The sequence below is a fragment of the Pipistrellus kuhlii genome, unplaced genomic scaffold (assembly GCF_014108245.1).
Source record: "Pipistrellus kuhlii isolate mPipKuh1 unplaced genomic scaffold, mPipKuh1.p scaffold_m20_p_23, whole genome shotgun sequence".
NCBI lineage: Eukaryota > Metazoa > Chordata > Mammalia > Chiroptera > Vespertilionidae > Pipistrellus > Pipistrellus kuhlii.
The window spans coordinates 5,590,020-5,616,265 of NW_023425522.1; the positions used below are offsets into that span (position 1 = coordinate 5,590,020).

At 41.9% G+C, this 26,246-nt stretch overlaps 1 protein-coding gene across 1 annotated transcript in view; it reads right to left on the reverse strand.

Moving 5' to 3' along the window:
• DNAH9 (dynein axonemal heavy chain 9) overlaps positions 1–26,246 on the reverse strand; it is a 294,112-nt gene that overhangs the window by 222,628 nt on the left and 45,238 nt on the right. Inside the window, exons 15-19 of the mRNA XM_036451929.2 lie at positions 25,440–25,575; positions 21,283–21,479; positions 20,771–21,195; positions 8,103–8,325; positions 7,169–7,335 (exon numbers count right to left, since the gene is read on the reverse strand). Coding sequence (XP_036307822.1) covers positions 7,169–7,335; positions 8,103–8,325; positions 20,771–21,195; positions 21,283–21,479; positions 25,440–25,575 — 1,148 coding nt within the window. The remainder of the gene's footprint in view (positions 1–7,168; positions 7,336–8,102; positions 8,326–20,770; positions 21,196–21,282; positions 21,480–25,439; positions 25,576–26,246) is intronic.

Sequence of the window (26,246 nt, forward strand, 5' to 3'; positions counted from 1 at the left end):
AAAAGTATTTTAATCTGAAAGAGAAATGCCTAGAAAGTCTGGATGAATAAAACTATAATTAAGAGAAATGGAACTATGGTGCTCATGCATGTGATCTTAGAAAAGTGATTAATTCAGGTCTGACCTAGACATGAGCACAGGGAGAGAGGGAGTGGATTAAGTGGGAAGCTAGCAGTTGCTAAGTGTTCACCTCGGTACCATACCTGTACATACAGTAAATGATGACTCACCTCAGCTTGATACTCCAGAGGTATCGTAAAACTCCATATATCCGATCTGAATTTGTGATCTTTCAGTTCTTCTCATTCGGTGGCCCCCAGTCTCAGTGAGCAGTAAAACAATACCTTCCACTTACTTGTACAAAATGAAAGGTGGGGGATTGTGCCAGGCTCTCCTCCCTACTTATCTCCCATACTCAGTCAATCCTGCTGATCCTCCCTCCATCATTCTCTCTCTAACCCACTCTCCCATGGAACACCTGGCCTGTTTCATCCTAATCTGTTCTCAACAGCTATCAGAGCATGATATTTTGACTCCTAAGTGGCTGATCATGGACAAAACCTGGGCACATGGATCTCTCTCCATTCTCATCTCCCACTTCCTGCATTCCAGCCACACACACAGGCAGCTCTCCAGCCATTCCCTACTTCTTCACTCTTCTGTGCCTTTGTACATTCTGCTGCCTTTGCCCAGAATATCCTCCTCCCTCCACCTCTTTTCTCTAAATGGCTAATTTTCATTTACCTTTTGGCTCAAGCACTGTCTCCTATAGAAGGCGAGAAGTGCCTCCTCAGTGTGGGTTAATGTTGGCATCCCCATGAACATGTCAAATTGCTCATTTTTGAAATTGTCCCTGAGACTGTAAGTCTCAGAGGTCAGGGAATGTGTATTTTTTAAAAACCCTACCACTTACATCATGTTTTGCTAACTCCACTGTTAAGACCAGAACCTCTTCTGCTCTATGGAAGCCTAAATGATGTGAATGAGTCAGATTAACTGGGAGAACAGGATCAAGCTGAACTAATGACAGGTGTTAGGATTTCAATACGTCCCTTGGAGACTGAATGACTAATATAGCTCTTTTCTCCAGCTAACAAAGAGACAACAGACACTGTGCAAGCAAGACAGAGCCCCCTTTTCCTCGTGTCTGCTGCACTGGGTTGTTTGGAAAGCCTTTCTTTCTCTGGTTATCATGCAGAGCAACACCCAGTGAAAGTGTCTCCAAAAATGCTCTCCCAACTGTGCACAGAATCTGGTTGCCAGCGAGAGGAAAAACACAAATGGCCTCCATTGAGCTGGAGCTCATCGGGATCAAATGCTTTGGCTTAGAAATGCCTGGGTTACTTGGTGTTGATGTGGGTAAGAAAACTGTATGCCATGGCATCATTTCTTAAGATCAGAAAGACCTTGCTCAAGGTCAGGACGACTAAAGAAGTGAATGTAGCTCGAAGCATGAATGAAGCATTCCTTTCACTCAAAGGGAAGAGTTAATCTCCAATTTTAAAATCTGTGGAAAGTTCCTGAAACTGAGTATGATGATTTAGCCAATTGCTGTGATGTGAGAGAGCTCAGCTAAGAATATGCTGAGACAGCTTAGAGTTAAGCGTTAAGGAGGGAGTAAAACTTGACTTGGACATGAAGAACCTCAACCCCAGCAACCTGACTTCCCCAGCACCTGTCAGACTGCAAGCGCTTAATGAGACACTCACTTTCCTTTTTCTCCTCAAAGACAAGATCATTGTAAGCTTAACCCTCAATCGACTCAGGAGCAGAAACTTGCATTCACAGAGGAATGGAGCAGGGTCTGCATTTTAGAAATTTGTAAAGGACCTACAAGTGTCCAGAATTATACTCATTTGCCACACACAGTACTTAAATTTTTTAAACACACACATTCACAAACATCAAACTAAGAAATCAAACAAAACATGAGCTGAGCCCTAGCTGGTTTGGCTCAGTGGATAGAGCATTAGCCCGTGGAACGTAGAGTTCCGGATCCAATTCCAGTAAAGGGCACTACTTCAGTTGCAGGCTCCTCCCTGGCCTGGGCCTTGGTCAATGATGTGCAGAAGGCAACCAATCGATGTGGAGTTTTTTTTCCCCCACATTGATGTTTCTCTCTGTCTTTCCCTCTCTCCTCCACTCTCTCTGAAAAGCAATGGGAAAATATCCTCAGGTGAGGATTAAAAAAGAAAAAAAAGAACATGAGCTGACACCCACTAAGATTCCCTTCAGCAACAAATCTACAATTCTGCTCTAGTCCTGCCAGTTTTCTTTTCTCGACAAGAAGAGAAATACATCAGAATTGCGGCAGCATCTGGTTTTGCATACTGCTGTGAGCAGTTCTTTTCAAAAGGGTTCTTTTGCAAAGATGCATCTGCATGTCAAATTACCAGATGTGAATTTGGAAAACCCAGCAAAGAGTCCTCAGAGGCAGCAGATACAAGTGCTAAGAAGGAGAAAACAATGCAGCCAGCAAATGAAGAAACAACATCAGCTGATTGACACGCACACTTGATGCAACAACGAAGGAGGGAGGGCCACCAGATTTCCAACAGACATGCAAAAGCGCACCAGCCAACAAGGCTCTGTTTCCTCTCAAGCAGTCTCAGAAGTCTGTTTGGGAAGATAGTTCACCAAACATCTTTAGAATTTCTTTCTTGGAATTTTCTTAAGATCAGCTGATGCAAAACAAACAAAAAAATGTGTCATTCTTTTTAAGGCTGCTGCAGTCAGTGTTACTGCTGCTAACATGAAGCAGGAGGACTCAGCATGGTGACCAGTTTCCCCCTCAGCTCTGGCTCTGCACCCTCAGTGTTGGATTTCAAAGCTCCTACCATATGCCAAAAAAGAGTCAACCCAATGTGCCTCAGACTGACCAAAAAGTCCCAGAAGGAGTGCCATTAATGTTTTGAGCAGTAGATGCTTCTTTGGAACAAGGGCGTAGCTCCTAAGGAAATCCCTCTCAAGGATACACACACCTTTGGGGCCACGTGCCCAGGCACAACTGCTTATAGAGAAACCAGATACTTCCCCAGGGCAGCAGTCACAAACTGGGCTGCACATTAGAATCACTTGGGGGGCTTCACAAAGTCCGGATGGCCCATAGGGAGGTTGGACATTGGGAGTTCTAATGCTCCCGGGTGACTCTGATGGTCAGCTCACACACTGCTTCAGAGGCCAGGTTATATATTTCACGTGTCCTTCCCTGCTTCCTAACATATTCATCCTGCTCTCTGTAGTCAAAGTATAATGTTGGGGAGGCAGTAGCTGCTTAATAAATGTTTGATGAATAAATAATAGGATCAAGTAGGTCCTCACTGCGTGCCAGGTTGAATGATCCATGATCCAATTGGCCTGAAAGAAAGGGGCTTCCCTGGATGTATGATCTTCAGGATTAAACCAGAAGAATCCCAGGAAAACCATGATGGCTCGTCACCCTGGTGGCAGGCTCTGAGCAAAGATCACTCCTTTAATCCCACCAACAACCTTCTGAGGTGAATGCTATTCTTAACCCCATTTAACAGATGAGGAAACGGAAGCAGAGAGATGCTGAGTAGCTCCCTGACATACACAGTAAGTTGTTGACGTGAGATTAGACGTCTAACTGAGCAGCCTGCATCCAAAGTTCACGTATATAATCACTGTGCTAAATGTCCTTCCAATAAAGTTGTGGGTGTTTGATTTGTTATGTTAACCTGTGTCTCTCAGCATTGTATTTCTGTGGGTAAGAAACCCTTAGAAATGAAAATGTTCTTTCCTCCTTATGTAGGGCATTTTCAGCTTGGCAACTTCCAAGCTTGTCCCTCCCAAACTAGAGGGAGAGCCAGAAAGCAGCTCAGCAAGTCAGAAAGAAACCCTGGAGCTGAAGTGATGGGACAGTTCCCACTTTACCAGCAACACAGTACCATCCAGAACCACAGACATAGTGCCATAAGAACCAGCAGGCACAGGACCTTCCAGAACTGCAGACACAGGACCATAAGAACCAGCAGCCACAGGACCACAAGGACCAGCAGACACAGAACCATAAGAACCAGCAGGCACAGGACCATAAGAACCACAGACACAGGACCACAAGGACCAGCAGACACAGAACCATAAGAACCAGCAGGCACAAGACCTTCCAGAACTGCAGACACAGGACCATAAGAACCAGCAGACACAGGACCATAAGAACCAGCAGACACAGGACCACAAGGACCAGCAGACACAGAACCATAAGAACCAGCAGACACAGGTCCATAAGGACCAGCAGACACAGAACCATAAGAACCATCAGGCACAAGACCTTCCAGAACTGCAGACACAGGACCATAAGAACCAGCAAGCACAGGACCATAAGAACCAGCAGACACAGGACCACAAGGACCAACAGACACAGAACCATAAGAACCAGCAGGCACAGGACCTTCCAGAACTGCAGACACAGGACCATAAGAACCAGCAGACACAGGACCACAAAGACCAGCAGACACAGAACCATAAGAACCAGGAGGCACAGGACCATAAGAACCACAGACACAGGACCACAAGGACCAGCAGACACAGAACCATAAGAACCAGCAGGCACAGGACCTTCCAGAACTGCAGACACAGGACCATAAGAACCAGCAGACACAGGACCATAAGAACCAGCAGGCACAGGACCATAAGAACCAGCAGGCACAGGACCATAAGAACCAGCAGACACAGGACCATAAGAACCAGTAGGCACAGGACCATAAGAACCAGCAGACACAGGACCATAAGAACCAGCAGACACAGGGCTGTCCAGATCAGTGTGTTCTTCTGGTTGGAGCCCCAGGTGCTGACAGTGGGCAAGACAGAGCCCATATGGACATCTTCACCAAGGGAAGGTGTGTGTGTGTGTGTGTTCACATGTGCGCACGCGTACATGCACACATGTGAGAGGACTGCCCATCCTATAGTTGTTTTGTTTATGTAAAGAGCCCTAATCTCAAGTAGGGGGTATCTGAGCATTACTAAGTAGAGAATGCACACCCCAAGTAAATCTTTTACCTCAAATCCTTCCTCCAAAATGCCTTCCAAAATTATTTTAAATTCTATCAGCCTTTTTTAAAACCAAAAGGAGTCTGTGAGAACTTAGAATGCTAACAGTTTAGTAAAAACCCAGAAATTTTAGTTCCAACCACTATAGGAAATAATATAGAGTTTCTTTCAAAAATTAAAAATAGATCTACCACACAATCCAGCAATTCCACTTCTGGGTATATAACCAAAGGAAATGGAAACCGGATTTCAACGAGATATCATCACTCTCATGTTTATTGCAGCATTATCACAATAGCCAAGACAAGGGAACAGTCCATCAATGGAGGCATGGATAAAAAGATGTGAAGCATATACATAATACAATATTACTCAGCAACGATAAAAAGTGATATCTCCCATTTGCAACAACACAATGGACCTTTAGCACATAGTACTGAGCTAAGTCATAGAAAGACAAGTATTGTATGAGAATAAAATGGTGATTACCAGGTGATGGGAATGCCAATAAGAGTACATTTAAGGCTACAAACTTGTAACAAGTTGTCAATAAGCCATAGAAACCAATGCATAATATAATAAATCTATATATATATAAAAACCTAAGTGACTGGATGACCGGACAACTGAAAGATTAGTCGACTGGTCGCTATGATGTGCACTGACCACCAGGGGGTAGACATTCAATGGAGGAGCTGCCCCCTGGTGGTCACTGTGCTCCCACAGTGGAAGTGCTGCTCAGCTGACTGATGGACATCTGATGCAGGGCTCATGGCTGGCAAGTGCTGCTGTGGTGGTGTGAGCCTCTCCCAATTGGGACTGACTGGGCATGAGCCCACGGCAGGTGCAGTGGGACCAGAATGAGTGGGAGTGGCAGGCAGGAGCAACAACAGGTGATGTTGGACTGCTGGTTTCAGCAGGATCCCTACAGGTCATGCTGGGCCTCTAGTATCTATCTACTAGTATAATAATAAAAGTGTAATATGCAAATTGACTGAATGGCCAAACAGTGGAAAACTGTCCAGACGTCTTTCTGGACGACCTTCTGATGACCTTCCAGACAAAGCTGGGACTGCACCACAGCTGAGGTAGCCAGGGCTGCAAAGGCCTACTCTTGCACACATTTTGTACATAGGGCCTCCAGTATAGTAATGTGTATACACACACACACACACACACACACACACACACACACACATATATATGTCTAAGCGACCAAATGATTGGAACAACTGGAACGATGGGTTGCTATGATGAGCACTGACCACCAGGGGGCAGATGCTCACTATAGGAGCTACTCCCTGGTGGTCAGTGCATTCCCACAGGGGGAGGACCACTCAGCTGAGACCTGTCCCGGTGACTCACCAACCCGGTGGCAGCCACTCCCTCCCTCAGCATTCCTGCAGGTCCAATCTCCAGAGAATGAGCCAAGCATGGACAGACCAGTGCCACCATCATGATCCCAACAGCACTGCCGGCCTCCTGGAAGTTGGCCTCTGGCATTGCAGCTACTTCCCCTCCCTAGATGCTCCTCAAGGAAGAAACAATATAAAAGCAGCGGCCAGGTGGCTTCCGACAACCAGTGTGAACATCAGTGGAATGGATATGGATCTTGGGCCAGCAAGTGTATCTCACTGCCTGCTAGGAGGGCCGATCATGTCCCACCTCCCACACCCCTTTGGGATCCTACCGGTGCACAAATTTGTGCACCAGGCCTCTAGTAGACCATGATATTGCACCATAATTATGCAGTGTGATAAACATTGCTACAATAGCAATCATATCACAATATGTAAATGTGTCAAAGTAACACACTGTACTTGTAAACTTACCGAATGTTACATGTCAGATTTATGTTTTGAAAACATCTGTAGTAATTTTACCACATTAAATCCCTTTATAGATCTGGAGGAACAGAAGGTTCCAGCCTTTTTTTTTTTTTTTTTTTTTTTTTCCAACAGCCCTTGGCTATCTCACTCAGGCCATGATAGGACTGTCCACTTCAGCACCATGTCCTACCTCAGTGGGAGGTAAGACCAGTGACTAGTGTCCCTGTCCTGAGAACAGGCAAACCCAATGCAGAGATCCCCAGGGACTCCAAGATCGCCGTGTTCAAAGGAACAGAGGCAGCGGCGGCGGCAACCTGGGGCCATACCTGAAGGGTGCCTCTCTGCGGAATCGCTCCCGGAACTGCTGCTGCTCGGCCTCGAAGGTGGTGCACCGCTGCCGGAGGAGGGCCACCTCGCTGGCCTGCAGGGGCGCCACGTGCTGCCGCACTGTGATGGCCAGCTTTTTTATGTTGTTCCATTTCTCAGGCAGTTCCTGCAAAGGAGACGTCAGCGTGCTCAAACCTGGGGCTCCCCTCCCCACACTCCCAAAGTGGAGCAGTACCCAGTGTCCTCATCTCTGCTGCAGTGCCACGGCCAAGGTCCTGGTACCACTAGACTGTTCTTAACCCCCCTGCCTTGACTTGTCTTCCGGGTTGCCTGCTCTTCTATCACCTACTTCCCACTCAGTACCGTTCTTCTTGTTCTTCTTGACCTAACCTCTAACCTGGTAACCCGTGCCCTTTTCTCTACTCTCAGGAGTGCTGGGTTATTTTCCATGTCTCCATGTCTACTTACAACATTTTAACATTTCTTAGACCAGTTTCCTTCCTTCCTTCCTTCCTTCCTTCCTTCCTTCCTTCCTTCCTTCCTTCCTTCTTTCCTTCCTTCCTTCCTTTCTTTCTTTCTTTCTTTCTTTCCCCTCCCTCCCTCCCTCCCTCCCTCCCTCCCTTCCTTCCTTCCTTCCTTTCTTTCCACTAAATCAAAAAGTTGGCTCATCCCTAATTCTGGTAAAAACAACAACCCCAAACACTTATCTGCATTAATTCTCCCACCCAACTCTAGCATCACTTTATGTCATATTAATTGAGTTTCAAATATGTGCTAGATATTATGCATACATGACACACAGGCCCAAAACATGGACCTTGGGTTGTCAGCAAGCCCTGGTTTTCATTTCCTTAAACCCAGTTGACCCCACTCTGAAATCTTGAAACTTTCCCTCTATTCCTGTTATTAAGAAAACATAAACTTAGCACTGACCTCCAGCTGCTTAAACACCGTTTCCGGCAGCTCTTGTTCATAGGTCTTCAGCAATTCGATGGTTTGCTTTAAGGGCTCAAACATCTCGTCAGTGCTGCTCTGCCGTTCTTTCAGAGCCATGAGTTGTCCCATAATCTCCACCAGTCCGTTGGAATCTCCTTTTTCGACTTTCTTGAGCAAGCTTCCCTCACTATTTTTTATGAACATGTCAAGGTCTGCCAAACTAAGCAAAACAGACGAACATCAGGAGCCATTTTCCTTCCACTCCTCAAAAGGAAGTTTTATTTATTTTTGAAAATATTTCCCCATTGCCAGAGTCATTACTGATTTTTAGGAAGTTTTATTTATTTTTGAAAAATTTTCCCCATTGCCAGAGTCATTACTGACGTGTTCATAAAAAATCAGCATTTTTTATGAACACGTCATAAAAAACAGTGAGGGAAGCTTGCTCAAGAAAGTATTTTTTTTTTAAAGCTTTGCATGTGCCTAGCACTGGGCACTATCTATGAAGTGATGGTAAGAGTCAGCCCTATTCAGAAGTGTCAGTCATGAGAGACGAGGTTGAGACCTCTGTTCTGGAGGAGACTCAGGTGACACATTAGTGGGACAACTGATGAAATATAAATAGTTGCCAATTCTATATCAACATTAATGTCCTGCTTTGGATAACTATTGATATACTATGATTATAGAGATGTTATCATTTGGAAAAGCTGAGTGAAAGTAAAAGAGAACTCAGTGTTATTTTTGCAATATTTCTGGAAGTCTGAAATTATTTCAAAGTGAAAGGTTTAAGATTTGAAAATAAAAAAGTACTGTGGCCTTTAAAATTATACACATTTGTGTTTGATTCTGACACGAGGTGGCTGAATCATTTAGCATCTCTGAATTTCAGTTTCCCCATCTACAAGATTGGAAAGATCATTTCTGTCTCACTGGATATTGTGAGAATTAAATGAAATTTTATTCTTTAATTCAAAGTTATTTATTTATTGAGCATATATTTGAGCATGCTTCTAGGTTCTGAGGATAGAATGATAAATAAGATAAATAAAGGCTCTGCCCTTACAAAGCTTACATTCTAGTGGGGAAGATAGAGAGGAAATAATAAATTATATAGTTTCACATGAGGAGTGCTATGAGATAGAAACTCAGAATAGGACCATTTGCCTCAGGGCAGTCAGTGAAGGCTTCCTTCCGAAGGGGATACCTAAGTGAAAATGTAAATGATGTGAAGGAGTGAGCCACAGAAGAAAGCGGGAGTAGAGCTTTGCAGACAGAGGGAGCAGCAGGAGTGAAGGCATGAGAACTCTGAGTAGTAGAAGAACATGCCTTCATTTATGTTTTTTAAAGGATCTGTAGCTGGAGGGAAGCAGGTTTTATTGGAGGTGGTAGGAATGATGACAGTGATAGTGTTTATTGGTGATGCGGACAGAAGAACAGAGGGCATTTTTAGGGACTATAGTCAGTGTCCAGGTGACAGGAGATGTTGACTTTGACTTGCATGGTGGACATCAGAAGGGGTCAGAGTCAAGATAACTTTGCATGCAGAACCAATAAGATCCACTGAATTTTTCTCATTCCTTCCCTCACACCTTTCCTACTGAAGGATAGGAAAGGTGTGAGGGAAGGAATGAGAAAAATCAGTAATGACTCTGGCAATGGGGTAATAAATGAAGCCATTTAAAGATATAGGAAAGAATTGTGGAAGATTATATTTTTTTGGAGGGAGAGGAATCAGTTTCAAACACGTCTGGTTTGAGATGACAGTTGAATGTAATCCTAGAGTTCCTGAGAGGTAGGGCTGAAAATATACATTTGGTAGTGACCAGCACACGGATGCATTAACATGTTGGGTTAGAGATCATATGAAATACAATGCAGATAGAGAAGGAAGTTCATGATTTAGGTTTTAGGAACTTGAATACTTTTAGATCTAGAAGAGGAGATGAGCTCAGCTGTGGAGACCAAGAAAGCAAAGAACTAGAAAGAAAACAAGAAAAAGAAGGTATCTTGAAAGCCAGAGAAAGAACATGTCTGGGAAAAAGGGAGTGATCGGTTGTGCTGAGTCCTCCTGAGCAGACTAAGTATAATGATGGGTCATTACCACAGGACTCAGCCAGGTGAAAGTCATTAGTGATCTTGACAAGAGTGGTTTCAGCGGAGAGGCCTGGTAAAGAGGCCCGACTGCAGAGTAAGTTGAGAATTGTCAGCTTCTATTTCAAGCTGTCCGGTATACACCATAAGATGGATAGCCCTTCTGCTAAAACAATTAAAATGCCTAAGCAAATATTTCAAAATCATTTTAAAATGCATCACTAAGGTGGCATGAAATTAAGGAATCTCCAGAAGCTGAAAAAGGTAGTGAAAGCAAGAACTAAGCAAGATTCAAAACTGGATTTCATGTGATCACTGCCATGGAACCCTGAACTAGTTTGATTGATTTGTGGTATGGGAGGAACAGGTGATTAAGCCTCAGACCCACACAAGGTGAGGGGACTAGTAGGAAGCTGCATATGAAATTGCAATGCAATACGGCAAACAAGAAGTAAACATGCTGCACAAAAGGGGACAGTATGGAAACCTACCTGTCTTAATCTGGGCACTAGATGGACCCCTGGGAAAGTTAAAATACAAGTGGTCTGGGATTGGAAGAGTCCCTTTATGATGAGCAGAAATAAATATATATCCTTTCTGAAGGAATGAAAGTAGAATTCAATCCTCACAAGAGTTCCACAGATAATATTCCAAGAAACATTTTTACAATCAAAAGTCAAAAAATATACAAAGAAGGAAGTCACCATGAGTAGGAGGCAGCAGAAACAGATATCAGAATTCAAATGCATAGTATAAAATAACAATATTTAATATATTTAAAGGACAAAAAAAGAAAAGAAAAAGAACTCTTGCTTAAGCACCTTGCTTTATCATTCCTGACCCACATAGCAAGCGAAAGTGCTTTCCCTGCAATTTCTCGGACATCAATTCAGGACTAAGACAAAGGACTTCATCCTTTTAAACACAATATATCAGCTTAGACAGAAATGGTTTTTTTTTAGGCATTACCCTCCACAAACCTAGATAAGTTCTTCCAGTCTCAGTAGTCAGAGCCCCTGCCTTAACCCAGCTTTAAGTTCAAATATAAATTCAACATTGTCTCAAAGTCAGGTTTGGTGGCAATTTGAGAGGTTCTTCCAATATGCCCAGAACCTTTCTATTGAATGATATATTATAGAAATGACAAAATTAATTTAATGAGTAACATAAAAATGATGGTCTGTGGTGGCATTATTTTGTGAAAAGAAGCATAGAAAAAGATCTGAATACATGTTTTAGCAAAGGAAAAATGATTGTATTGTGTTGCACTGACCTGGCCCCCTGGATGGCTGGCTCCACCACCTTGATGTGGCGCACTTGGTCCTGCCACTGTGACCTAATGCTCCTGGATAACCGGACCCTCCACTTTGTGCCTGGCCCCATAGTTGTGACCTAACTGCCCTGGACACATAGACCTGCCACCAAAACTCAATGCACTTGACATGGTGCCCTGGAAAACCCGACCCACTAAAATGAGGAGACAAAGAAACAATCCCTAAATGAAAGAAAAGAAGGAATTGGGCAGAAAAGGAACTAAATGAAATGGAGGCAAGTAATTTATTGGATATAGAGTTCAAAGTAATAGTTATAAGGATGCTCAAACAACTCAGAACTATAAGCAACTTAATGAGAACTATGAGGAACTTAATGAGAACTTCATAAGCATGAAAAAAAAAAGATGTAGAAACCATGAATAAGAATCAACTGGAAATAAAAAATGACATAGCTGAAATAAAGAATACTCTGGAAGGAATTAACAGTAGATTAGAAGAAACTAAGGATCAAATCAATGAATTATAAGATAAGCAGAAGACAACACCCAATGATAGCAGCAATTAGAAAAAAAAATTTAAAGGAGCTTTGGGACAACATGAAATGTAACAACATCTACATCATAGAGATACAAGGAGGAGAAGAACCTGAGAAAGAAATAGAGAAACTGTTAGACAAGAGAATGATAGACAATTTCTCTAACCTGGTGAAGGAAAACGTCACTCAAGTTCAGAAAGCACAGAGTCCCAATCAAAATGAACCCCAAAAAGAACCATATCTAAACACATCCTAATTAAAATGGCAAACATTAAAGATAAAGACAAAGAAAGAATCTTAAAGGCAGCAAGAGAGAGACAGAAAGTTCTCATTAGACTGTCAGCATATTTCTCAAGAGAAACATTTCAGACCAGAAGGATGTGGCATGATATACACAAAGTAATGAAAAGCAAGGGACTGAAGCTAAGACTATTCTATCCGGCAAGGCTATCATTCAAAATTGAAGGTGAAATACAGAGCTTCTCAGACAAAAAAATGGCTAAAGGATTTTATCACCACCAAATCAGCATTGCAAGAAATGTATAAGAAGGTATAAAAAGAAGAAATAGAAAAAAGAGAGGAACATAATTATAAAGTAATGACTAAAAAAAAAGTAACTATCTATAATAATAAAAGCATAATATGCCAATTAGTCCAGATGACTAAACAGCACAAGGTCAGGGGCTGTCAGAGCTGAGGCAGTTGCCCTGGCTGTGAGGGCTGAGCCCCTTGCATGAATTGCATGCATCGGGCCTCTAGGCAATAATAACCTTACATGTAAATGGATTAAATGCTCCCATCAAAAGACATCAGGTAGCTGAATGGATAAGAAAATATGACCCATGAATATGCCATCTACAAGAGATCCACTTCAGAATAAAAGACTCACGCAAGATGAAAATGAAAGAATGGGGGGAAAAAATCCATGCAAATGAAAATGAGAAAAAGCTTGGGTAGCAATAACTATATCTGACAAAACAGATTTCAAAATGAAGGCCATAACAAAAGACAATGAAAGTCACTACATAATACTGAAGGATTTGATACAACAAGAGGATATAACCCTGGTAAACATATATGCATCCAATATAGGAACATCCAAATATAAAAGAAACTTCTGGAGAACTTTAAGGAAGAGATTGACAGTGATACAATCATAGTAGAGGACTTTAACACCCCACTGACATCACTGGATAGATCATCTAGACAAAAATATTAAGTATACAATGATCCTAAATGATACACTATAGCATATGGAATTAATTGACATTTACAGAACATTTACCTCAAAGCTACAGAATATACATTTTTCTCAAGTGCACGAGTAATTCTCAAAGATAACCCACATGTTAAGACACAAACTAAGTCTCTACAAGTTCGAGAAGATTGAAATCATATCAATCATCTTCTCAGATCACAATGGCATGAAACTAGAAATGAACAATATTAAAAACACTCAAAAACCTTTTCAAATACATGGAGGCTAATTAGCAAGTTATTAAACAATAAATGGGTTTCAATGAGGTCAATGGAGAAATAAAAAACTTCCTGGAAACACAGGAAAATGGACACACAACTACAAAATATCTATGAGACCAGCAAAAGCAGTCCTGAGAGCGAAGTTCATAGCAATACAAACTATATCAAAAACCAATAAATTTTTTGAATAAACTATCTATCCCTACAACTTAAAGAATTAGAAAGAAAACAAGAAGAAAAGTCCAGAGTACAGAGAAGGAAGGAAATGATAAAGATCAGAGAGGAAATAAATGACAGAGACTAAACACACACACACACACACACACACACAAACAAAGCACTCTCACAAAACAGTGCCAAAGATTGATGAAACCAAGAGCTGGTTCTTTGAAAAGATAAATAAGATTGATGACCCTTTAGCCAGATTCATTAAGAAACAAAGAGAGAGGACCCAAATAAATAAAATCAGAAGAAAAATAGGTAAAATACAATAGAAGCCTGTATGATATTTGCAAATCAATAGATGTTCTGCTCTCTATGGATGTTCCTCTCTCCCTCTCCTTTACTCTCTAAAAATCAATAAAAATATATTTATTAAAAGGAACTTTTAATGATATACCTCATGTAGCAAGTTGTAACGTAAAAAGTTATAATAAGTAAAAATACCAGTAAATATGTGGGTAAATTTAATAAACATTAAGTGTATAAAAATAAAGTAAGATTTGTGGAGCTCAAATAAAAAACACAGAACAACTGAAATTACTGGGAATGATAGAAATATAATTTGATGGATGAACAGTTGAGATCAAACTATTCTAAAGTCTTTTTATTGGTAGTAAGGAGAGTAACAATACTGATAAATTTATTCCTTTTAGGGGTACTCATTAAAATAGGTATGGTATCCATAAGAACAGTAGACCTAGATCCAAATTAGCAGAAGGGAAAAAATGGAATAAGAAAAAAGGAAAGAATAAATATAAAGTATGCAATAAAATGGTAGAAATTAATCCAAATATAAAGAATAGAAATTAATAATTAAAACCCTCCAGTTAAAAGATAAATAGTAAGGTAGGTAAAACACAAATTCTATGCCAATTATATAAACTTCTCTTAATATAAAGGCACAGAGAGATTGAAATCCAAAAGATAAAATGAGAGACACGAGGAAAATATACAAATGAAAATGGTTTAGTTGATTAATATAAGACAGAACAGATTATACTACAAGAAATATAGCTAGTGATAAAGCAGATCTTGAATGTGTTGCTAAAAGTTTTAATTTGGCAGGAAGACATAGAAAGTCAACCTCTGTATGCTCACAAAACATAGCCGTAAAATATATTTAAAAAGTGACAGAATTATAAGGAGAAATTCACATCAAAGTGGAAGATTGTTAACACAATTATCTCTGTAATTGATAAATTAAGCAGACAAAAAAGGCAGTGAGGGTATAGTGGGTTTGAATAAAACAATGAGTTTGATCACATAAATATGTATAGAACATTGCATTCAGCAGGCATAGAATACACATTCTTTCCAAATAAGTGCACAGAACACTTATAAAATTTTGCATACTGTAGTATATGAAGCAAGCTTCAAGAAATTTCAGAACATATTATAACATTTGTCCTAGACTCACAGTGCAATTGTTAGAAATTAGTAACAAATATAACTAGAAAGACCCCATTTTTAGAAAGTTAAAAATATATAAATACATTGTAATAGATATTAAACATTTTAGAATAAATTATCATTAAAATATTGAATATTAAGACATAATGTCAGTAAAATTGTACTGAGAATGGAATTTATAACTTTAATTGTTATATTAAAAATAACAGAGAGCACAACATGAATAAACAAAGCATCCATCTTAAGTCAGCCTAAAGAATGGAAAATAAATCTCCAAATATCGATAGAAGGAAATAATAAACATAAAAGAATAAATCATTGAAGTAGAAATCAAATTATAACAAAAGAGAATCAATGCGTTCATAAGATTGTTTTTGTAAACCTGCACCAAGATTAATGAGGGAAAGAAATCAGAAAGCACAAATAAAACTGAGTAAAACAAGAGGAGGGACATAACCACAGATGCTTTATTGATTACGAGGTAAGAGAAGATTACCCATTTTATGACAATAACTCAAGGATTTACATGAAATGTATACATTTCTAGACAAACACGACTTACTATATTCCTTGGTATCCTAAACATTCCTATACCCACTAGAGAAATTGTGGGTAAAAATCTTGCCACAAAGAAAACACCAAGCCCAAATGGCTCAACTTAGAAGATTTACAGTAAATCAAACTTTCAAGGATCAGAAAATCCCAACCTTACACCAACTCTTCTAGAGAATAAACTCTTCTTATGAAGCTAGCAGAGCCACAGTATAAGAAAGGGAAATTGAAGGCCAATCCCACTGCAAACATAGTCACATGGACACTAAACAAAATGTTTGGAAAGAAAATTAACCAATGGATATATGGGGAAAAGGTAATACTTTGTGTTGTGCTTATCTAAGTAACGCTAGGATGGTTTAGTAGTAGAAAGCAAAAAATACATTCACCACTTTAACATTTTGATGTGAAAAATATAATTATCTTAATGAAATTAGAAAAAGTACTTGATATTGTATCTCTTTATGCTAAATCCTCTTAACAGATTAATAAGAGAATGGAACTTCTTTAATCAGATAAAGAGGATTAGGCATAAGGCAAGGGTACTCATCATCACCATTTTATGCAATGTTGGACTGAAAGTCCTAGGCAGTGTGGTTTATATAAGAAATAGAGAGAAAATACATTTTTAAAAAAGACGGAGAGGGAATATATAAAACCATCATAAATTGATAGATGATGACTAAATATGCAGCAAACCAAAATGAGCACACAGATAAATTATCAGAATTAATAACTTAATTTAGCAAAGCTGTTTGATACAAAATCAGGATACAAAACCCAATTCCATTTCCATAGACAATATGGTTTTAAAATATTGTTAAAACTAGGAACTAAAAAATAAAGTACCAAGGAATAAATCTTGGCAAAGGCATGAAAATATTTTAAAGGTAACAATTATAAAATGTTATTGAAATACATTTAAAAAGACTGAAAAATGGAGAGAACATGCTCTTGAATAGAAATACTCAATACAATAAAAATGACAATTCTCCTCAAATTGATTTATAGTCACTGCAATAAAAATCCCCACAAAGTTTTTTCTTTAACAAAACTGATTTTAAAATTTATGTAAAATAACAAGGGCCAAAAATTATTGAGACATTCTTAATAAAAATGAATAAGATGGGTACCAGTGCTGCCAGATATCAACATTTATTACAGAGCTATAGTTATTAGGACTGTGTTGTGTTAATGTAGCAATAGACAAGAGGCTACTTAATGGGAAACACAAAGTTATAAAACTTTTAGGAGAAAGTATAGGAGAATATCTTTAGGATCTCAGGGCAAGAAAGGATTTATTTAACAAGGCAAAAGAGAACAACATAAAGGAAAAGTCAGACACAGTTGGCTACATTAAACTGAAGAACTTCTCTCAAGATAAACCCTAAATGCAATGGAAAGACAAGCCACACAACATAGTTGCAAGCTATACAAAGAACAAAGGATTAGATATCAAATGTGTAAGTGGCTTCTAAATGTCAAAGAGGGGAAAATAAAATCCAATAAAAAATGGGCAAGAGCTATGAATAGGCACAAAAGAAGAAATATAATGACTCACCAAAAACATAAAAAGATGAGCCAATCCAGTCATGATCAGAATAATGCAAAATATTTACCACAATAAGATGCCACTAAAAAAATGGCCCGCATTAAACAGTCTGTCCATACCACGAGGTGCAGAGAATGTGGGGCTATAGGAATTATTATAACTGATTGCTCTACGTTGGAGAGAGTTGGCATTATATGCATTCTTTTTGACTCGGCAATTCCACTCTTAAGCATTGGACGTATGCCCATATACATATAAGAGTTCTCATAGCAACATGGCTAATATTAGCAAAATTAGCTGAATCAACTCACATGCTCACCAACCATAGACTGGATATGTAAGTTGTGATATATTCATATGATGGAATATTATAGCAGTGAAAATGAAATTCATTGCTTTACTCCAAATATGAGTGGGTCTTAAACATAATGCTGAATAAAAGAGATAGGACACAGAAAAATATATATGAAATTTTTCATTTTCAAAGTATTTAAAAATGCAAATCTATACATGTATATATATATATATTACTTAAGGCCCGGAGCACAAAATTCATGCATTGTATGTGTGTGTGTGTGTGTGTGTGTGTGTGTGTGTGTCCCTCAGCCCAGCCTGCACCCTCTCCAATCTGGGATCCCTCAGACCCCTCGAGGGATGTGCAACTGCTTCACATGTAGTCGGACATCCCTCTCACAATCCAGGACTGCTAGTTTCCAATCGCTCGCCTATCTGCCTGCCTGATTGCCCCTAACCGCTTCTGTCTGCCAGCCTGATCACCCCCAACCACTCCCGTGCCAGCCTGATTGATGCCTAACTGCTCCCCTGCTGCCCTGATTGCCCCCAGCTGCCCTCCCCTGCAGGCCTGGGTCCTCCCCAACTGCCTTCCCCTGCTGGCCTGGTCCCCCCCAACTGCCCTCTCCTGCTGGCCTGATCACCCACAAATGCCTTCCCCTGCTGGCCATCTTGTGGTGGCCAACTCGTATCCACATGGGAGCGACCATATTTGATCACATGGGGGCGGCCATCTTGTGTGTTGGAGTGATGGTCAGTTTGCATATTACATCTTTATTATATAGGATATGCATATATGTATATGTGATATTACATATAAAGGCATGAAGAAAAGCATGAGAAGGATCATATCACATTTAGGGTAGGGTTAACATCTAGCAGGGAGGGAGAGGGATTTGATCAGGGAGAAATGTTTAAGGGAATTTTAAAATAAAGCCATTGTTCTGTTTCTTAGCTAGAAAAGGCAAATACAACTATTTGTTGTACTATTCTTCTCTAAATTATATGTGTGCTATATTTCATAATAAAACTATTTGTAGAGAGACAATGGATGAAAAAAGTAAAAGAATCAAATATGGAGAAATCTTCTGGGTTTTGCTGTGAAGGAGGCCACACAAAAAATGGTGGTCTGGCCGGAAGGACTCATGGGGCCATGTTCTTTCTTTCCTTTTTAAAAAGATGGCAGCTATGACAATACAGCTGCATGCTGTTGAATATTGATAGGGAATATTTAATGAGGTAAGACCCTGAGTAATGAGAGGAAACAGGTTGGGCTTAGAAAAGCAGGGATAATTTATCCACTGACACAGCGAAGGGAGTTGAATGCATGGCTAAAAATGCAAGGAGGGTGATTTTTAGATGCAAAGGGGAGATAGTTCTCCTATAACTGCTTCTCATTTCCCAGTGAATGAAAGGCAACATTATAAGGGCAGAAAGGATATTTGAGGTTTGAAGAGACAGAGGAAAGGGGAGTCAGAGAATGGAAGCGTCCATAGAAATGTGCAGGATGTGTTGGATGTTATGTTTATACATGAGATTTGGCAGAAGAATGGTTTGCTTTCCTTCATTAAGGATGAGTTGCTCAGGTGCAGTGGGGAGCACTGCGTTTAGAATTGAGGTTTTACAAGGTGGGGGTGGGAAAGGTGAGCAAGAGTGGCAAACGCTGAGGAAGCACAGGGCCAATGGGCTGGAATCCTGATGGGTCTGGAGAACTTTTCCTGGCAGGTTGCCAAGGAAGTGAGTTGGGAAGATGCCAGGTGATGGTAGAGAATGCAATATTTAAACCCAAGATTTTGAGGGGAGAAGAATTTCTACCTCTTTCCTTCTGCCCCATCAAGAGCGCAAGATGGAATTAGGTAACAGAGTATGGTGGAAGGAAAGTGTGTTGGAGAGAAAGATCCACAAAATAAGAGAAAGGTGTAATGGAGACTCGGAGGCTGTTGGGTCACAGAGGATGATTATCAGCGAAAGGGTGAGCCAGAGGATCAGCTCTGCAGGGATGGGGAAGAATGACTGTGCACAGACAAGTGGCAGAGGTTCTGTTGGGTAGCATTTGCTCCAGGGGAGCTGAGGACTCTGAAAGAAGAGACGGCGAAATGGTCTGGAATAAACACTGAAGAGCAAGATTATCTTGCTAAGAGACCACGTGCTAAGAGGGGTACAAGAGAAAAACCAGCCCCTACTTGGGAGTGATACAAGGGAAGCAGTGCCCCCTGGAGAGGGCTGGGTTTCAATTAGTGCAAAAAGAGGATAACAGAAGATGAAGAAAAGAATGAGCATTTGCTGATGGAAGACCTGAAGTCTAGAGGAAGGGCACGGGGGAAGGCTTGGCAAGGGCAAGGGCAGGGGTTAGTCAGATTAGGGTATAAAGAGCTGAATGGAAATGAGAATTTAGATGATGTTATGTGTCCCACAAATCTACATGTTGAAGCCCTAACCTCCAGTGTGATGATATTTGGGGGTGGGCCCTTTGGGAGGTATTGAGGGTTAGATGACATTAAGAAGGTGAGTGGGGCCCTCATAAAAAAGTAGTGGCCTTAAAAAAAAGCCTCCTCCCTCTGCAACCCAGAAAGCTACCTTGCACTAGGAATCACATCAGCTGACATATTGATCATGGACTTTCTAGCCTCTAAAAATGTGAGAAATAAATTCCTGTTGTTTAGGCCACCAAGTGTGTGTGTGTGTGTGTGTGTATGTGTGTGTGTGAGCGCTATAACAGCTACTAGAATTCTAGTACCAATTCTAATGTGTGTGTGTGTGTGTGTGTTGAGGGGGCAGGTTTACCACACTACCAGACAGAATTTCAGAGCCAACCTGTCGCAAGGGTAGAGTGGCAGAGACAGGCATCAGGAGTGTGGCGATTTCACGACTTCTGGATTGCATAGATGATCTGAACCAAGGGGTAAGTGGTAGAAATAAAAAATGAGCCCATTAGAGCCCTCTGCCCTTCAGGCTTAATGAGGCTTCACAGTCAGAGTGGTGATGGAGGTTGGATCTGCTATGCTTGTTTTGAGCATTATCCACCCCTTCCTGAGTGCCTCTCTCACACCGGGCACCGAATGGAAAACAACAGAAAGAGGTCACATCTGGTGAACAACGGAAAGGGCAGGACTAAAGCGATTATCAAACACCTGGAACCTCCAACCAGCTGTTTCCACAGAACCAATGCCCTCATGGCAGGAAAATGAAGACAATTGAAAGCACAGAGTGCCCCATAGCCGGGAGTGCTGGAAGAGAGCTGCAACAGCCACGTTACCTGTTAGTGACATAGTCGACAAGATGCTGTTTGAACGTGAGACTCCACCTCTTAATGATATTCAGTAGAGACGCTTTGAAGGGCCGCACGTCGATCTTCATCCAGCTGTCAAACACCTTGACGGGCTCCAGCCCGCATACCTCTTCGTAGAGCTGTTCGTAGGAGTTGATCTGGGCTTGGAACTGATGCAGGAGAGGCGGGTTCTCCGGGATGCCCTCTTCGGCATTGGCCTCGATCTCCTCGGGGCTGGGGATGTGCCCATACAGCAGAAACTGGCCCAGGATCTCCCTCCGGTCCTCCAGGTACAGGTAGGAGTACTGGCTGAGGGTGTCTCGGTAGCTGCAGCACCGGGCCATCATGCTCTGCGCCCTCTCCAGGAGCACGCTCCGCATCCTCGCCAAGTCGGCCAGGCCCTCCACGTCAGCCTGGGGGAGAGACCACAGCGGGCGTCACGCTGGCACTTGTGGGAGGCCCAGGGCTGGCTGGAAGCAGGGGAGTCACAGATCCCGTACCTGGTAGTGGGGAGAGCTATTCCGTGGGGAAAGCCGTGGCACCAGGGATGATATTCTAAAAATGCTGGCGACAAGCCCCTCAACCATGTCATAGAAGCCACCCTTTACTCCGGACTCCAGGGAGGGGGAGAACACCAGGTCTGGGACTGCCAAGCACAGCTGGGTTTCAAATATCGGGTTGAGTTCCGCCTTAGATTCTAAAAAACAAGGACAAAAATGGGCAAACCCATGTTAAAACCAAGCACTTCTTCCATTTGGGGAAAAGAAGATGGAAACGTAAAAGTGGCTGTCATTTTTTATTCTTATATTTCCAGTAGGATATGATCTCACTTATCTAGGGGAAATGGTGAACAACATAGACTGAGGAACAAGAACAGACCCAGAGATAAGGAGCCATGGGTCAGACTGTTGGACCTCAGAGGGAGGGTGGGGATAAAAGGGAGAGCAACCAAAGGACTTATGTGCACACATATGAGCCTAACCAGTGGTCAAGGACAATGGGGGGGGGTGCATAAGTGGAGGGGGTGAGGGTTTGGAATGGGGGCTTGAGGATAAATATGTGATACCTTAATCAATAAATGTTTTTTTTTTTAAAGTAGCTGACTCGCAGAAAGGGGACGGTAACAGTCTAACTGTGCGCCAGCAGGGGGACCGGTGGCATTGGAACAGGAGGGTTCTGTGCCGCTGGCCTGGGCTTCGCTGAACATTTGCTCTCCTTGTCCTCAGAGATGGAACAATGCACGCCAGACCCTTCCACATTCGCAGGCACCCCCGGGAGGCAAGAGAGCCTCTGGCTGAGCAGAGGCTGACTTTGCAAAGTCACTTTTTGGAAGTGTCTGATTTCTTCTTGACACAAACCAGACAATACTACTGTCAGCCCCTAAGACTGGGGAGCAGGGTATGCTTGTCCATGCTTGTACAGGCCTGAAAAGCAGACTTGTTACATTTCTGCCCTTTCGGCTTTCTGTCTATAAAACAGAACTTATTTTCATTCTGTAGGCCTCCAGTGATACATTTTTTAAAACAGTGTAAGTAATTTAAAAATCTCTGAGCGCTTACTAGACAACTTGCCTTGCTCAATGTAAGCCAAAATATAACATGGAGTAAGATGTTCCAAGTACAAGATAAATGGTTAAACTTTGATCAATAACCACTCATATGCCTATCTCTTTTTGACTGTAGAAATACTTAGGGGATGCCGGGACCGGTTTGGCTCAGTGGATAGAGCGTCGGCCTGGGGACTGAAAGGTCCAGGGTTCGATTCCGGTCAAGGGCATGTACCTTAGTTGCGGGCGCATCCCCAGTAGGGGGTGTGCAAGAGGCAGCTGATCAATGATTCTCTCTCATGGATGTTTCTAACTCTCTAACCCTCTCTCTTCCTCTCTGTGAAAAATCAATAAAATAAAATAAAAAATAAAAAATAAATACTTAAGGGACTGTTATGTGGTGGGTACTGTGGGCAGCAGAGACATCGCATTGGAATGTATTGTCACCTTCTCTCCCAGAAATGGAGGTGGAACTGTGCATGTGGCATTTCCCAGCTCACAGCTAAGGGTGGCAACGCGGTTTGTCACCGGTGGCATGTGGGAAGCAGTGGTGGGTGTCTGCTTGTGGGCCACCCTTCGGGACAGCAGGTGAGCCTCCTCTGCTCCTTCCACCGGCTGGAGCCTGGGGGTGGTGGTGAGCCAGCTGACGTGTGGGCAGTGGAACCACAGGAGGGATGGGACTTGCCCACCAGCCTGGGGCACTCACTTTGGGCTGGTGCTTAGTACGGAGTTTTGTTATCAGCTTAGCCATTCTCCCTAACTAAAAAGGCAGGGGGTCCTCAAAGATATGTGAAACTAGGGTCTTGCCCTCAAAAGTTCAGGAATGATAAATTTGCATTATTGGACTTAGAAGGATCTCATGAAATGCATATTTAACTTAAGGGAATGCAAGTTTACCAATATCATAGTAATTATGCTAATATCATAGAACAGTTTTTTTTGTGTGTGTGTGTTTTTAAAGCCTTTGAGATTATTCTTTGCATATGTAGTCATGGCATATTCTGCATCCCTACATGCATTATATACCTATAATTTAGTAGGCCAGGTTGCATATATGGAGTGTTCTGCCAAAAATGTATACATACACGTTGAATAATTATAAAGGCAGAGTTTACTAAAACACATTTCTTTTTCAAAATTGAGCTACCGGCTGTTACAGTGTGTACATGTTTTAGTTTAAAGCTTTGTAGTTTAAAGCTTTAAAAGACTTTCAAGAATATATTTGAGAACCAAATCCCTCTAACAGTCGCAATGCCAACATAATTGCCATACAAACCAGATGGCCTTGGCAATGCCACACCCTTGGTATGAGTAAACCCCTTTGGGAGACCAGCAGGGAAGAACATTTCTGGATAGAGTGGGCAGAATGTAGCCAAGGCAGGGTTTAGATTCTGGGAAGTGACTGGGAGGCCAGACCAAGGCATGGGAATGGCATTTGCTTGTCAAACAACAGAAGGTAGAAGTGGCCCAGAGAAGCCAAGCTGTCCAGCTGGGCTATTGCAAAGGTCACAGTGATTTTCTTCTTCAGAGGCCACTCTTTAGCTCCCTCACCTTCACCAGAGCCTCTTAAATTGTATAGGTAGCTCCTCTGCTCAGGTAGCTGCTAAATCTATCTCCTCCCAGGTTCCATCATGAAGAAAATGTGTAACCCTTTCCCCCCATTTCCATAGAGAAATCTTGGGGAACACTACCATCTCCTCTCTCCATCCCCTTCTCCCCACTCTCTCCTTCTCACTGACGCCTCAGACAGTTTAGCAGGAGAGCAAGTGGTCAAAGGTGAGTCACTACTTTTAGGGGCCATCTCCCGAGTACGGTCTGCACTGGAGTGTGATGAAGGCAACTTCCCAAATCTTCAAGAAGGATGAGAGACCAGAGGAGGTTTGGTTAGTACACTGAGGTGAGCACGGTCAGCCCTGGTCCCTCCCTCGAAACCAGAACTCCAGTCTCAGTGTGTATTACCATGCCTCACTGGCTACTTGCCAAAGGCTCTAGAAGGTGATCTGCCACCCATTTCCTGTCAAAGCATTTCACTGATTTGGGGCACCCCTGCACACTGAAAGCAAACACCTTTGACCTCATTCTCACCACCAACAAAGACCACAGGTGAGGGCGGGGGGAGGTGCCCGTTAAACTACACCCAGCAACAGGCCTTGCTCCTCTCTGTCTCAGCTGAGGGGTCTGCATGTGGTCTTCTGCATGGGCAGGGTATCTGGACACTGATCTTGGCCTGCCTAGTTAACCTCTGCATTGATTTCATTCCTTGGGTTGGACTTGACATCTTAAAGTCTCCTCTCACATTCATCTTCTGACTCAAATATTCACCTCTGCCTTTCCATTTTGACAAGTTCTTCAATATGACCCTTTCTAAGTTCTTCAGAATCTACCAGATGTAAAAGGTTTAATTCAGCTTCATTCTTGACCTGTTCTGCCCTCTCCATCCCATCACTTACTGACCACAGTTAGCTCTTACTATAATATACATACTTGATTCTGTGTACCTTAACCCAGTGTACCTGCCATAAATTCGAAGCCCTTAGCTGTTTGTGTTTTTTAACAGCTTAGAAGAATGCCCGTTACCTTCTTAATATTCCTTTTCCTTGTGAAAGCTGCCTCATCCCCAGCTTCTTGTCTGATTCCTTTTCACAGAGAAAATCTTCTTCCACTCAACCCAGATGCTACAACTTCCCTGAGTTCTCAAAAAGCTATAGAGCTAGAGTATACTATGCTTGAAGGCACAGCATGTCCCCGCTCATTGCCATGAGTTGCGTCCTGCTGGACAGCCTTTACTAAGGGTGCTTCCAGGCACTCCAGCTTAGTCACTCCTCTTTGCTGAACCTTGATTTCCATGGAATTAGCTTGTATGTCCTCCCTTCTGCACTTCACTGTCTTGGAGTCTGGTTTATCATCTGAGTTTTAGAAAGAACAAGGTCTTTTCTTTTTAAACAATTTAGAAGCTCAATACTTTGCTATTTTATTGTGTGTGATTCACAGAATGTTCACAGTCTTTTTGGGAAAGGTCACAAAGCACTCAATTGCACTTCACAGTAACTCCACAGGTGCTATTCCTATTATCATCCCAATAACAACCCACATCCCTAAGCCAGGAAATACCAGTGTTTTCCAGGAGGTACTTGAGGGAGCACTCAATGGCAAGAAAGAATCCATCCAGCAACATATCATCAAGGTAGTCAACATAAGTCTTCCAGATATCGGAGCTTGGGTCTGCTGAGAAAAGATCCAGGTTTTCCTAAAAGATAAAGAAATGATGTAAACCAGGTTTAATAAGATGGAAGTTCTAATAACCACTAAGGAGATAAGTAACACATGGAGGAAAAAGCATTCTTGGGAAGAATTGCTATTATACTCGTATCAAATTCATTCTATCTGATGGGAACCGCCATTGACTGCAGGGAGCTTAGGGGAATATGTCTCATCCTGGCTCAGCGGAGGACTGCACCAGGCCCCTCCTCAGCAGGTGTGCTGATGGCTGCTGCCCTGAGTGCTTCACTGATGTACTTCCTGTGGAGAGAGCTGCATCAAAGCAGAAGGGAGGGCCCCTCAAGGAAGGAGTACTCAGGGCAGAAGGTATTATGATTCAAGGCTTATAACAAATTTCGGGGCCAGACAAATAAAGCATTTCCTAGATAATCCTCAGAAATGAGCTGGAGTGTTTGCCGTTGGCATTTAATATTAACAAAAAATCTTCGGTATATTGAGTGATTTAGAAAATATTTACATATAAATGAATACACATTTGTTCTCCCCCCCACCCTCCTTCTTTCTCTTTTTCTCTCCTGTAGGTATGGCATGCTCTCTTCATCATTTTCATTATTAAGCCTTTATATAGCAACTTTCCCATTCTCTAATATCTTCAATAAATGCTGTAACTACTTTGCAGAAGTAAATTTGCTAGCTGAC